The 16,899-nt window shown below is 46.6% G+C and overlaps 1 protein-coding gene across 1 annotated transcript in view; it reads right to left on the reverse strand.

Annotated features, from left to right (window-relative positions):
- The window catches only part of LOC138282988 (E3 ubiquitin-protein ligase TRIM39-like), a 162,678-nt gene that overhangs the window by 80,928 nt on the left and 64,851 nt on the right, over positions 1-16,899 (reverse strand). The window contains exon 7 of the mRNA XM_069221081.1: positions 15,781-15,803. Coding sequence (XP_069077182.1) covers positions 15,781-15,803 — 23 coding nt within the window. The remainder of the gene's footprint in view (positions 1-15,780; positions 15,804-16,899) is intronic.

The raw sequence follows: 16,899 nt of genomic DNA on the forward strand, positions 1-16,899 counted from the left end.
TGTGAGGGCACCCTGGCACTAGCCAAGGTGCCCCCACATTGTTCAGAGCCAATTCCCTGAACTTTGTGAGTGCGGGGACACCATTACACGCGTGCACTACATATAGGTCACTACCTATATGTAGCTTCACAATGGTAACTCCGAATATGGCCATGTAACATGTCTATGATCATGGAATTGCCCCCTTTATGCCATCCTGGCATAGTTGGCACAATCCCATGATCCCAGTGGTCTGTAGCACAGACCCTGGTACTGCCAAACTGCCCTTCCTGGGGTTTCACTGCAGCTGCTGCTGCTGCCAACCCCTCAGACAGGCAGCTGCCCTCCTGGGGTCCAGCCAGGCCTGGCCCAGGATGGCAGAACAAAGAACTTCCTCTGAGACAGGGTGTGACACCCTCTCCCTTTGGAAAATGGTGTGAAGGCAGGGGAGGAGTAGCCTCCCCCAGCCTCTGGAAATGCTTTGTTGGGCACAGATGTGCCCAATTCTGCATAAGTCAGTCTACACCGGTTCAGGGACCCCTTAGCCCCTGCTCTGGCGCGAAACTGGACAAAGGAAAGGGGAGTGACCACTCCCCTGACCTGCACCTCCCCTGGGAGGTGTCCAGAGCTCCTCCAGTGTGCTCCAGACCTCTGCCATCTTGGAAACAGAGGTGCTGCTGGCAGACTGGACTGCTCTGAGTGGCCAGTGCCACCAGGTGACGTCAGAGACTCCTGCTGATAGGCTCCTTCAGGTGTTAGTAGCCTATCCTCTCTCCTAGGTAGCCAAACCCTCTTTTCTGGCTATTTAGGGTCTCTGTCTCTGGGGAAACTTTAGATAACGAATGCATGAGCTCAGCCGAGTTCCTCTGCATCTCTCTCTTCACCTTCTAATAAGGAATCGACCGCTGACCGCGCTGGAAGCCTGCAAACCTGCAACATAGTAGCAAAGACGACTACTGCAACTCTGTAACGCTGATCCTGCCGCCTTCTCGACTGTTTTCCTGCTTGTGCATGCTGTGGGGGTAGTCTGCCTCCTCTCTGCACCAGAAGCTCCGAAGAAATCTCCCGTGGGTCGACGGAATCTTCCCCCTGCAACCGCAGGCACCAAAAAGCTGCATTACCGGTCCCTTGGGTCTCCTCTCAGCACGACGAGCGAGGTCCCTCGAATCCAGCGACGCTGTCCAAGTGACCCCCACAGTCCAGTGACTCTTCAGCCCAAGTTTGGTGGAGGTAAGTCCTTGCCTCACCTCGCTGGGCTGCATTGCTGGGAACCGCAACTTTGCAGCTACTCCGGCCCCTGTGCACTTCCGGTGGAAATCCTTTGTGCACAGCCAAGCCTGGGTCCACGGCACTCTAACCTGCATTGCACGACTTTCTAAGTTGGTCTCCGGCGACGTGGGACTCCTTTGTGCAACTTCGGCAAGCACCGTTTCACGTATCCTTGTAGTGCCTGTTTCTGGCACTTCTCCGGGTGCTACCTGCTTTAAGGAGGGCTCTTTGTCTTGCTCGACGTCCCCTCTCTCTTCAGGTCCAATTTGCGACCTCCTGGTCCCTCCTGGGCCCCAGCAGCGTCCAAAAACGCTAAACGCACGATTTGCGTGTAGCAAGGCTTGTTGGCATCCTTCCGGCGGGAAAACACTTCTGCACGACTCTCCAAGGCGAGAGGGATCCGTCCACCAAAGGGGAAGTCTCTAGCCCTTTTCGTTCCTGCAGAAACCTCAGCTTCTTCTGTCCAGTCGAAGCTTCTTTGCACCCGCAGCTGGCATTTCCTGGGCATCTGCCCATCTCCGACTTGCTTGTGACTTTTGGACTTGGTCCCCTTGTTCCACAGGTACCCTAGATTGGAAATCCACAGTTGTTGCATTGCTGGTTTGTGTCTTTCCTGCATTATTCCTCTAACACGACTATTTTGTCCTTAGTGGAACTTTGGTGCACTTTGCACTCACTTTTCAGGGTCTTGGGGAGGGTTATTTTGCTAACTCTCACTATTTTCTAATAGTCCCAGCGACCCTCTACAAGGTCACATAGGTTTGGGGTCCATTCGTGGTTCGCATTCCACTTTTGGAGTATATGGTTTGTGTTGCCCCTATCCCTATGTTCCCCCATTGCATCCTATTGTAACTATACATTGTTTGCACTGTTTTCTAAGACTATACTGCATATTTTTGCTATTGTGTATATATATCTTGTGTATATTTCCTATCCTCTCACTGAGGGTACACTCTAAGATACTTTGGCATATTGTCATAAAAATAAAGTACCTTTATTTTTAGTATAACTGTGTATTGTGTTTTCTTATGATATTGTGCATATGACACTAAGTGGTACTGTAGTAGCTTCACACGTCTCCTAGTTCAGCCTAAGCTGCTCTGCTAAGCTACCATTATCTATCAGCCTAAGCTGCTAGACACCCTATACACTAATAAGGGATAACTGGGCCTGGTGCAAGGTGCAAGTACCCCTTGGTACTCACTACAAGCCAGTCCAGCCTCCTACATTGGTTGTGCAGTGGTCGGATAAGTGCTTGAGACTACTTACCACTCTTGTCATTGTACTTTTCATAAGAGAAAAATATACAAAACAAGGTCAGTGTATATACACATAGCCAAAAAGTTTTGCATTTCCTCTTTTCACTCTTTTCTAAGTGCTGAAAAGTACTCCTAAACTTTCAAAAAGTTCTTAAAAGTTTAAAAAGTTTTTTTCTGTCTTTCCAAAAAGTTCTGAAAACTTTTGTCTCTTTCTCTATCACTTTAACTCTCTCTAAAAAATGTCTGGCACAGGCCAAAGTGTTCATCTGTCCAAACTTGCATATGACAACCTTAGCTGGAAAAGAGCAAGGAGTCTCTGTATAGAGAGAGGTTTGAGTGTAGGGAAGAATCCTGCCTTGGAACTGTTAATTAACATGCTTAGAGAACAGGATAAGGCCAGAGGTGGCCCATCTGTTGAAAAAGTACCTAATAGTTCCCAATCTGATTCAGGGACTCCCCCAGGAAAAGATTCAGGAAAGAAACTTCCTAGCCTGCCCATTACTAGACAATCTAGCATAGATGGTAATGATGATGAGCCACACCAAAGAAATAGTGTTGTCTCACATCATAGCAAAAGCATTTATTCTCACCATACTGGTAGTAATGTTTCAGTAAACCAAGCTGTTAAGTTGGCTTCTGTAAGGGACAGGTCTCCTTCTGTTCATTCCCATCATAGCTCTGTTTCTAGAAATGTCTCTCCCACCAACCCTGATGACAGAATGTTAGAGAGGGAACTCAATAAGTTGAGGGTGGAACAAACCAGACTGAAGCTTAAAAAGCAACAGCTGGATTTGGATAGACAGTCTTTTGAATTAGAGAAGGAAAGACAGAAGTTGGGTTTAGATACCCATGGTGGCAGCAGCAGTATTCCCCATAGTCATCCTGCAAAAGAGCATGATTCCAGGAATCTGCACAAGATAGTTCCCCCTTGTAAGGAGGGGGATGACATTAACAAGTGGTTTGCTGCACTTGAGAGGGCCTGTGTTGTACAGGATGTCCCTCAAAGGCAGTGGGCTGCTATCCTATGGCTATCATTTAGTGGAAAAGGTAGGGATAGGCTCCTTACTGTGAAAGAAAATGATGCTAATAATTTCCAAGTTCTTAAGAATGCACTCCTGGATGGTTATGGCTTAACCACTGAACAGTACAGGATAAAGTTCAGAGAGACCAAAAAGGAGTCTTCACAAGACTGGGTTGATTTCATTGACCATTCAGTGAAGGCCTTGGAGGGGTGGTTACATGGCAGTAAAGTTACTGATTATGAAAGCCTGTATAACACAATCCTGAGAGAGCATATACTTAATAATTGTGTGTCTGATTTGTTGCACCAGTACCTGGTAGACTCTGATCTGACCTCTCCCCAAGAATTGGGAAAGAAGGCAGACAAATGGGTCAGAACAAGGGTGAACAGAAAAGTTCATACAGGGGGTGACAAAGATGGCAATAAGAAGAAAGATGGTGAAAAATCTCAAGATAAGCATGGGGATAAGGGTAAAACCAAAGATCCCACTTCAAATCTTAAACACTCTTCAGAGGGTGGGGATAAAACAAATTCTTCCTCTTCATCCCAACCTGCACACATTAAAAAAGCCTTGGTGCTTTGTGTGTAAAAACAGAGGCCATAGGCCAGGGGATAAGTCCTGTCCAGGTAAACCCCCTGAGCCTACCACCACTAATACATCAAGCTCTAGTGCCCCTAGCAGTAGTGGTACTAGTGGTGGGACTGCTGGCAACAGTCAAGCAAAGGGTGTAGTTGTGTTCACTTAAGGGTCCATAGTGGAAACTGATGTAATCAGTCCCAAGACAGTTTCTGTCACACCTAGTGGCACTGGCCTTGCCACACTGGCTGCTTGTCCCCTTACAATGGATAAGTACAGGCAGACAGTTTCAATAAATGGTGTTGAGGCCTTGGCCTACAGGGACACAGGTGCCAGTTTCACTTTGGTGACTGAAAACCTAGTGCCTCCTGAACAACACATCATTGGACAACAGTATAAGATTATTGATGTCCATAACTCCACTAAGTTTCTTCCCTTAGCTATAATTCAGTTTAGGTGGGGTGGAGTTACTGGCCCTAAGCAGGTGGTGGTATCACCTAGCTTACCTGTAGACTGTCTCTTAGGTAATGACCTAGAGGCCTCAGGTTGGGCTGATGTAGAGTTTTATGCCCATGCAGCAATGCTGGGCATCCCTGAGGAATTGTTCCCTCTCATTTCAAGTGAAATGAAAAAGCAAAGGAGAGAAGGCCTGAAAACTCAGGATCCCTCTCCATCAACAGGTAAAAAGGGTATCACAGTATCCCCTAACCACCCTACCATTCAGGATACTATTCCTGTGGTGGGAGAAACCTCTCCTGGGGTGGCACCTGTTCCAAGGGAATCATCAGCTGGCAAAGCTGGACTCCCTGAGGTGGAAGTACCTCTCTGTGGGATAACTAACATTGGTGAGAAAAACAGCACCATTTTAGTTAACATGGAGCATCCCTCCAACCCTCCCAGAGAAACTTTAGTGCAGAAACCCTGCACTACCTCACAACACTTAGGACAGCATCCCTGCCCTAGTGGGGAGCTCATAGGACAGCATCCCTGCCCTGCTCCAACTCAAGAGAAACAGCATCCCTGTTCTCTCTTCCAGCCAGATGGACAAAGTTTTTGCCCAGCTATGGCTTTTCTGAGACAGCATCCCTGTCTGGCATTTCCATCACTACAAATAGGTTCAGTGGACAATTCCCACTGCTCTAAACTAAAACTTACTGATAGAAACTCTGAAAATACATCTTCACATTGTTGCTTAGCTAAAAAACTTCAAACAGGGTGGTTTACATCCCCACAGGGAAGTAACCATATAGTGGATGATAAAGGGAGTAACCAGTCTATTGCAGAGCTACTCTCTACTTATCACCACTTAGACAATAAAGTCTCAACTGGCCAAGGTTAGCCTTATTGTCCTTCGTTTGGGGGGGGGTTGTGTGAGAAGGTAGCCTCTTTCTAGCCTTGTTACCCCCACTTTTGGCCTGTTTGTGAGTGTATGTCAGGGTGTTTGTCACTGTTTTCACTGTCTCACTGGGATCCTGATAGCCAGGCCTCAGTGCTCATAGTGAAAACACTATGTTTTCAGTATGTTTGTTATGTGTCACTGGGATCCTGCTGGTCAGGACCCCAGTGCTCATAGGGTTGTGGCCTATATGTATGTGTCACTGGGACCCTGTCACACAGGGCCCCAGTGCTCATAGGTGTGCATGTATATGTTCCCTGTGTGGTGCCTAACTGTCTCACTGAGGCTCTGCTAATCAGAACCTCAGTGGTTATGCTCTCTCATTTCTTCCCAAATTGTCACTAACAGGCTAGTGACCATTTTTACCAATTTACATTGGCTTACTGGAACACCCTTATAATTCCCTAGTATATGGTACTGAGGTACCCAGGGTATTGGGGTTCCAGGAGATCCCTATGGGCTGCAGCATTTCTTTTGCCACCCATAGGGAGCTCTGACAAATCTTACACAGGCCTGCCACTGCAGCCTGAGTGAAATAACGTCCACGTTATTTCACAGCCATTTTACACTGCACTTAAGTCACTTATAAGTCACCTATATGTCTAACCTTTACCTGGTAAAGGTTAGGTGCAAAGTTACTTAGTGTGAGGGCACCCTGGCACTAGCCAAGGTGCCCCCACATTGTTCAGAGCCAATTCCCTGAACTTTGTGAGTGCGGGGACACCATTACACGCGTGCACTACATATAGGTCACTACTTATATGTAGCTTCACAATGGTAACTCCGAATATGGCCATGTAACATGTCTATGATCATGGAATTGCCCCCTCTATGCCATCCTGGCATAGTTGGCACAATCCCATGATCCCAGTGGTCTGTAGCACAGACCCTGGTACTGCCAAACTGCCCTTCCTGGGGTTTCACTGCAGCTGCTGCTGCTGCCAACCCCTCAGACAGGCAGCTGCCCTCCTGGGGTCCAGCCAGGCCTGGCCCAGGATGGCAGAACAAAGAACTTCCTCTGAGACAGGGTGTGACACCCTCTCCCTTTGGAAAATGGTGTGAAGGCAGGGGAGGAGTAGCCTCCCCCAGCCTCTGGAAATGCTTTGTTGGGCACAGATGTGCCCAATTCTGCATAAGCCAGTCTACACCGGTTCAGGGACCCCTTAGCCCCTGCTCTGGCGCGAAACTGGACAAAGGAAAGGGGAGTGACCACTCCCCTGACCTGCACCTCCCCTGGGAGGTGTCCAGAGCTCCTCCAGTGTGCTCCAGACCTCTGCCATCTTGGAAACAGAGGTGCTGCTGGCACACTGGACTGCTCTGAGTGGCCAGTGCCACCAGGTGACGTCAGAGACTCCTGCTGATAGGCTCCTTCAGGTGTTAGTAGCCTATCCTCTCTCCTAGGTAGCCAAACCCTCTTTTCTGGCTATTTAGGGTCTCTGTCTCTGGGGAAACTTTAGATAACGAATGCATGAGCTCAGCCGAGTTCCTCTGCATCTCTCTCTTCACCTTCTGATAAGGAATCGACCGCTGACCGCGCTGGAAGCCTGCAAACCTGCAACATAGTAGCAAAGACGACTACTGCAACTCTGTAACACTGATCCTGCCGCCTTCTCGACTGTTTTCCTGCTTGTGCATGCTGTGGGGGTAGTCTGCCTCCTCTCTGCACCAGAAGCTCCGAAGAAATCTCCCGTGGGTCGACGGAATCTTCCCCCTGCAACCGCAGGCACCAAAAAGCTGCATTACCGGTCCCTTGGGTCTCCTCTCAGCACGACGCGCGGGTTCCCTCGAATCCAGCGACGCTGTCCAAGTGACCCCCACAGTCCAGTGACTCTTCAGCCCAAGTTTGGTGGAGGTAAGTCCTTGCCTCACCTCGCTGGGCTGCATTGCTGGGAACCGCGACTTTGCAGCTACTCCGGCCCCTGTGCACTTCCGGCAGAAATCCTTTGTGCACAGCCAAGCCTGGGTCCACGGCACTCTAACCTGCATTGCACGACTTTCTAAGTTGGTCTCCGGCGACGTGGGACTCCTTTGTGCAACTTCGGCGAGCACCGTTTCACGCATCCTCGTAGTGCCTTCTCCGGGTGCTACCTGCTTCAGGGAGGGCTCTTTGTCTTGCTCGACGTCCCCTCTCTCTTCAGGTCCAATTTGCGACCTCCTGGTCCCTCCTGGGCCCCAGCAGCGACCAAAAACGCCAAACGCACGATTTGCGTGTAGCAAGGCTTGTTGGCGTCCTTCCGGCGGGAAAACACTTCTGCACGACTCTCCAAGGCGAGAGGGATCCGTCCACCAAAGGGGAAGTCTCTAGCCCTTTTCGTTCCTGCAGAAACCTCAGCTTCTTCTGTCCAGTCGAAGCTTCTTTGCACCCGCAGCTGGCATTTCCTGGGCATCTGCCCATCTCCGACTTGCTTGTGACTTTTGGACTTGGTCCCCTTGTTCCACAGGTACCCTAGATTGGAAATCCACAGTTGTTGCATTGCTGGTTTGTGTCTTTCCTGCATTATTCCTCTAACACGACTATTTTGTCCTTAGGGGAACTTTGGTGCACTTTGCACTCACTTTTCAGGGTCTTGGGGAGGGTTATTTTGCTAACTCTCACTATTTTCTAATAGTCCCAGCGACCCTCTACAAGGTCACATAGGTTTGGGGTCCATTCGTGGTTCGCATTCCACTTTTGGAGTATATGGTTTGTGTTGCCCCTATCCCTATGTTTCCCCATTGCATCCTATTGTAACTATACATTGTTTGCACTGTTTTCTAAGACTATACTGCATATTTTTGCTATTGTGTATATATATCTTGTGTATATTTCCTATCCTCTCACTGAGGGTACACTCTAAGATACTTTGGCATATTGTCATAAAAATAAAGTACCTTTATTTTTAGTATAACTGTGTATTGTGTTTTCTTATGATATTGTGCATATGACACTAAGTGGTACTGTAGTAGCTTCACACGTCTCCTAGTTCAGCCTAAGCTGCTCTGCTGAGCTACCATTATCTATCAGCCTAAGCTGCTAGACACCCTATACACTAATAAGGGATAACTGGGCCTGGTGCAAGGTGCAAGTACCCCTTGGTACTCACTACAAGCCAGTCCAGCCTCCTACACTGTGGAATGGACAATGTATACAATTGTTTCAGTTCCTACGAATGAGCCATAAGATGGTCATTTCTCACATGTGAATGGTGAGAACTTTCACTATTGTTGCAATTTGATAGTATGACTGGTTTCCATGGGACAATCACACCTTTTGCATCATATGGAGTGATGAATGGACAAATCATCTTGCACAATGAACTTTAATATACCGTTCCCCAGTTGGACTTGGAGCAGAGTCTTTCCCTAGACCCCACTGGACAAGTTTTCCCCACTTTTCTCTGCTTGCTGAACCCCTTGAGCTCTGAGAGGTACAACCCTCTCTACCCACAGAGAGAGGGGCTCAATTGTTAGAGTGGCAGGCCCTGATGAATAGGTCTGGCCCGGGACCAGGGTTCAATTCCCGCCACAGCAGGTCTTGGGCTCAATTTCCTCAGACCTGATAATTCTCGCCTCAGTGCCAATCTAATCATGGGTCCCACTCTGTAACTCTGGGCAATAGCTTGCTTAATCTCCACAACAGCCCCAACAGTGCTGGGATTCCTGGATTCACCTTGGAGGTGCACAGGATTGGACACTTCACAGGGAAAGCCAGGAAGGGTTCTACAGCGTTATGCGTACAGTGCCAAGAAGCCCAACTTACAGGGAAAAAGTGAGCTATACAAGTATGAAGTTTACAATTTACCCTTGCCTTTTGTTAAATGCCTTACTGAGGCTTTGAATGTTTTCCCCTGACCCAGAGAAGAAGACTCTTGACAGAGCTTCTGACGCCTTTACTTTTTACCTACATTTTGCCAATTTTAGTCACCTGTTTCCCTAGGTTTCCTTTTTCCGAGTTCTTTTTGTCCTTTTTGTGCTTTTCGCCTTTTTGCCCACATGTGATTAACTCAGCACATGTTACTATTGACTTGCTAATTCATTGGGTTACCCCTTTCCTGGGTTACTAAATAGTACAATTTGAATTGCCAAATGATTACCAGAATTAGCCTGTTTGTTTCCTCCATTTCGATTATTCTTTTTGTTGTCATGTGTAGCGCTTATTGAGTGTTTAGTCTTCTTGATGTTAGTATGTTTGAACTTCTTTAGGAGATTTGGACAGCCCCACATGATTTTGTATCTTTATAGTCTTGTCATGAGAAATATCCAGTTATTTTGAGCTTTACTCTGTAATAAACACCCTTGGACTTTGTTTTGACTGGAGTTTTTCTTGCAAAACTTCACTCATAACAGATCATTGAAAGTAACATTTTCCAGGCCATGTAAATGTCGTGTGGGCCCCCCTTGATCGTTATTTGTGGGCAAATAATATTGTGGATGCAGAGTTCCTTTTAATACTTGTGTGATCATTGGGCCCGGTTTGTTATGAATGATTATTGTCCTCTTGGGGATGCCAATGTGATTTTTCTCAGTATATCTATATCAATTAAATGAGTATTATACTTTTTTAAAACTATTTTATTATAAAAACCTTTTAATATGTTGGAATTAAGGAGTTGGTATTTATAGGTAATTGAAGTTTAAAATTTGCAATTAGGAAAGTTTAACTGTTCAATAGGATGCTTGAGACATCAACAATGCAGTGAACCATTTCCGATTGAATATTGAACTGTGCCTCTATATAAGCTAGATGTAGCACTATCCAGTCATCTACAGATTTTCAGAAAGTGTGTGGATGGCTTTCGGGTGTGGCATTGATGTCTTTGTTGAGATGTAGTTTCCTCATTAAATGCTACACAAAGAGCTGTGCCTGCATGTGCCATCTTAAAGACTGTATTTCCATTGGATTGCAAACAAATTTCAATATTTAATGTTGACACTCTGATGCACAAGATTTAAGTTGGGATCATATGTCTTTGCTGTGTATTGATCTTTTTAGCTGTCTAAATTTTGAGGCTATTGGTATTCCACCTTGTGCTGCTTTAATCATTCATGTGTTTCTTGCATTAAATTTCCTAGGTCTTCTAAATATCACATGCTGTTGTTTGGCTGTTGTTGGCATGGTTACCCCCACTTTTTGACTGCTGTAGGTGTGTTTTGACTGTTCATTGGGATCCTGCTAACCAGGACCCCTGCGACTGTGCTCTCCCCCTCTTAATTTGGTTATTCCTGACTTAGTACACCCCACAATTGGCATACTGGTGCCCCCATGTAAGTTCCTAGTACCCAGGGCATTGGGGCACCAGGGGTCCCCCATAGGCTGCAGCATGTATTATGCCACCCATGGAAGCCCATGCAAAATGTGTCTGCAGGCCTGCCATTGCAGCCTGCGTGAAAAGGTGCATGCTCCCTTTTACTACAGGTCACTACGGCAGGCCTCCTAGCCCAGAGGCAGGGTGCAGGTACCTGGGTGTGAGGGCACCCCTGCTTGAGCAGAGGTGCCCCTACAAACTCCAGCTCCATTACCCTGGTTTTCGTAAGTGTGGGGAAGCCATTTTACCTGTGTACTGGACATAGGTCACTACCTGTGTCCAGCTACATAATGGTAACTCCGAACCTGAGCATGTTTGGTATCAAACATGTCAGAATCATACTCCAGTACTGCTGCCAGTATTGGTTGTATAATTCCATGCACTCTGGGGGCTCCTTAGAGGACCCCCAGCTTTCCCCCTACCAGTTTGCAGGGTTTTCCCAGGCAGCCCGCGCTGCTGCCATCCTACAGACAGGTTTCTGCCCTCCTGCTGCTTGACCAGCTCAAGCCCAGGAAGGCAGAACACAGGATTTCCCTTGGGAGTGGGAGGCAACACCCTCTCGATTGGAAATAGGTGTTACATGGCTTGGGAGGGCTAGCCTACCCAAGCTACCGGTATGATTTGAAGGGCACATTTGGAATCCTCCTGGCAAAAACTGGTTTGCACCAGTCCAGGGACCTCCGGTCCCTGCTCTGGTGCAAAACTGGACAATGGAAAGGGAAGCAACCACTCCCCTGTCCATCACCACCCCAGGGGTGGTGCCCAGAGCTCCTCCAGTTGGCCATTTGATTCTGTCATCTTGATTCTACAGTGGGCAGAGGCCCCTGGGAGCATCTGAGTGGCCAGGTCTGGCAGATGACGTCACAGCCCCCTCCTGCTAGGTGGTCACCCTGCTAGGTGACCAATCCCCCTTTGCAGGCTATTTAGGGTCTCCCTCCATGGTGGGTCCTCAGATTAACGTGTGCAAGATTCCGGCAGGACTCCTCTGCATCATTTACTTCATCTTCCAGCCACCAGGACTGCAACTGAACCCTCCAGGAAACGACAATCTGCATCTCCAGCAACGACTCCACTTTGCAACATTGTTTCTCTGGCTCCTTTCAGCAACTGCAACAGTTCCCTGGCTGTGCATCCACTGCGGGAGATGAGTCTTCAGCCTGCACAAGAAGCAAAAAGGAATCTCCCTTGCAGTGAAGGAGTCACTTCCGTGCATCTGCAGGCACCAACTGCAACGACGTCTGGCTGCGTGGATCTTCTCTCCTGAAAAGCTGCGCGGATCCTGCATCACAGGTGGTGGTCTGAAGTGGTTCCCTTGGTCCTTTCTACCAGCTGTCTTGCTAGGGACATGGTAAGCCCTTGACTCTCCTTGCAAAACAGTACCCCTGTGTACTGTGGCTCTTGCATCTACCAAAGCTTGTTGGTTCTTCTTCCAAGGGATCTTCAGGCTTCTTGTAGCCCCGGCCACCAGCACTCTTCCCTGCAAAGCACAGTCTCCTGCCTGCTGTTCCAGCGACGTGGAACTCCTCTCTAGGTGTGCTGAGAGGGCCTTATTGCGACTCCTGTGCCTGGTGCCTGTGAGTTGCCTGTGGGGGATGCCTCCTCGTTTATTGACTCTCCTCACTGCTGAGGGTCACCTGGGACTCCCTTCCTTGGGCTGAGTCCCCCTCAACCTTCCATGTCCCCGGCAGCTCTGCAACTCTTCATCTGCGACCTTTGCCTTTGCTAAGGCTTGTTGGTGAGTTTTCCACACCACTGACCACCTGCAACTCTTCTTCCATTGTAGGACATCGGCTGCATCACTTCTGGGACTCCTCTCTGACTCCAGTGCTGCACAGCCAACTCTTTGTCTTCACTGTTGACCTGGTCCTGCATTTCCAGAAGGGTTGGTAGTGGCTCCTGCCCCAACCAGACACTCCACCTTGAACTGGACTTGGTCTCCTTCATTTGCAGGTCCTCTTCTGTCAGGATCCACCTTTGGTTTCTTCCAGTTTTGCTTGAGTCTTGTGCAGTTCTTTTCCAAAGCTTGTCTGTGGATTTTGGGAAAACCCAGGTACTCACATCTTCTCTCCTGGTCGCTGGGGGACACCCTGGTATTTACCTTTTGGGGTTCCTAGTTCCTCCAACCCCCTCTACAGATTCCACTTCCTTGGGTGGGGGACACACTTTCGCATTCCCCTTAGTTAGTATATGGTTTGGTCTCCTCCTAGGGTCTCCATTTTACTCTGCTATTTCACTATTTTCTATTGTTTTCTATGCCAATTCCTGACTCATGTGTATATATCAGTGTGTTTACTCACCTTCTAGTGGAGTATTGCCTATATAGTATTTTAGTAATTGTGTTACTATAATAAAGTACCTTTATTTTTTAAACACTGCGTGGTTCTTTCATGTGTGTGAGTACTGTGTGACTATAGTGGTATTGCATAAACTTTGCATGTCTCCTAGATAAGTCTTGGCTGCTCATCCACAGCTACCTCTAGAGAGCCCTGGCTTCCTAGACACTGTCTACACCTCACTAATGGGGGATACCTGGACCTGGTATAAGGTGATAACACCATATGTGCTCACCACACGACAGGCCGGCTTCCTATAGCTGTCATAACTGAAGTAGTTTTAGATTGGGTCACTGTTGACATCACTAATGATGATGCAACTTTTGATGTGATAACTACTGTAAGATGTATTGTTTGCACTGGTGCACAAGATGTTAAAACTACACTTTTTGAATCCAATTCACTTGGCTCTGCTACATGCAAATCTCTTTTTCTATCTGTTCATGTTCTGTTTCGTGAGATGAAGATACTGTTTGTGCACAACAACAATAATAAATCATGGCTATGTAAATCTACAATTTAAACAACATTATGGGCCTGATCCATGAAGGTAAACTTACACTTCTGTGTAAGTTTAGAATTGTTTGTTATTCACAAAGGGATTTACGAGTTGTATCTTAACGAGTGTGGAGTCGCTGCACAAAAAAGATAGAGCTTTTTATGTGCCGAGATTCCACACTCATAAACTATGCAGCAGACTTGGCTGCAAAAGCAGTAGAGACCACTAAGGTTGGTGCAGTAACCAGATCTCAAAGCAAGATTGATACAGACATTATGGCAGCAATACAAAGAAGAGAAGTCTCCTGATGGCTTTCCATCTAAATATTCCTACACTCTCATTCAAGATAACTCTCCAATGGTGCAAGGATAATGGTTGTCATATTTACCAAAGCAAACTAAAAAAAATGGGCAGCAGTGCAAAACTTAACAGATAAAAACATCCTACTGTGGCAAGACCAGTGTAGAGGCCCCTTACCATTTCTGATCTCCCTTTCAGGGTGATTTTCCTTGATCATGTGAGGCAAGGATGAGTTTTAACCAATATAAATATGGTTGTGTTAATTTAACACATGCTCCAGATTCCAGTGAGTTTGGCCACAAAGAAATGATAATGCTCGATCGGTCATAAAAGACTTGCATTGCATAGTAGCAATAGAAGCAGTGCATCCTTTCATTCAGAACATGGTAGTGCGACCACCACTCAGCCATCCCGGGATGCTATGTCTGCTCTGTGAGTACGACTGCTATACTTTCACCGTTTCTGCCAGGTAAGTAACAGTGGGCCAGATGTAGGAAAGGATTTGGGAGTCGCAAACGGCAAAAACTGCCGTTTGCGAGTCGCAAATCGCATTTTCCTATGCAGAAATGCATTCTGCGAGTCGGGACCGACTCTCAAAATGCAATTCAGAATCGCAAATAGGAGGGGGTGTTCCCTTCCTATTTGCGATTCCTAGTGGTATGCAATACCATTTGCGACCGCATATGCGATCGCAAATGGTGTCGCAGTTACCATCCACTTCAAATGGATGGTAACCCACTCGCAAATTGGAAGGGGTCCCCATGGGACCCCTTCCTCTTTGTGAATGGACCCCAAATAATTTTTTCAGGGCAGGTAGTGGTCCAAGGGATCACTGCCTGCCCTGAAAAAATACCGACACTAAAGGTTTCGGATTTTTTTTTAAGTGCAGCTCGTTTTCCTTTAAGGAAAACGGGCTACACTTAAAAGAAAAAAAAACTGCTTTATTTAAAAGCAGTCACGAACATGGAGGTCTGCTGACTACAGCAGGCCTCCATGTTTGCGAGTGGCCATAGTCGGTATGGGGGCGCAATTTGCGACCCACCTCATTAATATTAATGAGGTGGGTCATTGCGACCCCATACCGACTCGCAGACGGTGTCTGAGACACCGTTCTGCATAACATTTTGCGAGTTGCAAATAGCGAGTCGCTATGACTCGCTATTTGCAAGTCGCAAAATGTTTCTTTGCTACATCTGGCCCCTAGTCACACAACATGCCAACTGTACGATTAAACAAGCTTCGTAATCTCTACGGAGACTGATCATTACCAATAACACTTGTTTCAGAATCATTGTTCAGTGGGTTGTGTATTAGTTCCAATTCAACTAGATTTCTGATTTGGGTTGGCACATTGACTGAGTCCTTAGTGTGAGTGTAGGAAAGCTAGAAGGCCGATGGGCTTTGTGGCTAGACTCCTAATACTCTATTGGCAGACATGACGCGAAGAGCTATTAAAGTGTTGCTTGTGGTAAGTTTTGTGTCATAATGACAGTTGACTAATATGTTGCAGTGCCGTGATAAGATAGATTTGAGCACCCACAGTTGATGACTTCCTTTTTTTACATTCATGACAAATATCTAATAAACAGGTTTTAGAAAACTCAGATTTCAAATTTAAGTTTTCTTAGAACTGTAAATGTTTTTAAAGAATGTGTGGGTGTTTTGTGAACAACAGGAGAGGCTTCAGCACTGTTGGGCGCTTTTGAAGGACAGGGGAACATTTTGAGATGCATATATTTATAGTATGAGGAAGTATTCCTTTTGTAGCTGAGTGGGTTTGTTCGAGCTCAGTACTGACATCTCCACACTGCAGCCAGACCTGCCCCTTACATACAAGGAGGAGAGCAATAAACCATCCTTACCTGTCCAGGGCGCTTCCACCGTCCTGCAAAGCAGAAGAACACATATAAGGGCATCAGTTTCCACAGTGGATGTTAAATTTTTAAAGCAATTTAGGTGTAATATAAGTTTTGAAAATCATGCTAAATTCAACACATGCAAATAAATAACATGAAGAGATATTAGGTTGCCAATCTCACATTTCAATACTCAGTCTGTGATGTTCTGAATAGGATCAGCTGACACAGCACAGTCTGTAGTATTCTGAATGGTGTTAATTGATAGCAGAGTCTGTGATATTCTGAACAGTGTCAAATCAAAGTCTATAACATTCTAAATTCGGTCAGATGACAAAGCACAATCTGTGATATTACTCTTTGGGTCATATTACAGCATAGTCTGTGATCATCTGAATTTGGTCAAATGGCAGAGCATTCCGTAATAGCAGTGCTTCATTTGTAAATAAAAAGGTACCGGTGCCCAAAGCCCTCCTCTTACACATGCGGCTGCTGCAATTAAATGTGCGAACTATGAATACTGAGGCACCGAAATCCTGCAGCCATCTCGGGCCTCTTTGTAGTATTGTGTTTGGAGAAAAAACATTAATGTAAGTAAAATGTATCTCATGGTTTAAGTCAATGTATCATTTCTCCTTTTGCTCTTTGTTTATATTTGTTATGTAACATGGTATCTTCCTGCTGCCCCTGCTCTAAGAACGGTACTGCCTAGAATGTTGGAGAGACGGCAGTTGAAGAAGGAGCAGAGCAGGAGTGGCTGGAGTTTTCGTCCCACTAACTTAAATAAATAAGCAAGAATTTCTACTCTTCACAATTGGCATTTTTCCCCCGTTTTACTTCAATTTTGGCGACGAGGATGGGATGCGCCCTTTGAAACTCCAGCCCTCAAGATTTATGGATATCTAATCCTATCTGGATATCGTGTTAAATTATGATATTTGTAATACCTTTAGCAGGCTTTACTGGAGAGGAGGTTACATTCAGGACTCTTCAACTTTGGGGATTTTGTTTTATATCCTCGCATTTTTGTGTTTTCCCTTTGGCGCTTATGCTAGCGCGGTGCACGCGAACGTGTGTTGCCTGTTTCCAGGCAACACCTTTGGTCGAGGGATTCCCTTGACTGAG

This window comes from Pleurodeles waltl, chromosome 2_2, assembly GCF_031143425.1.
Source record: "Pleurodeles waltl isolate 20211129_DDA chromosome 2_2, aPleWal1.hap1.20221129, whole genome shotgun sequence".
Lineage (NCBI taxonomy): Eukaryota > Metazoa > Chordata > Amphibia > Caudata > Salamandridae > Pleurodeles > Pleurodeles waltl.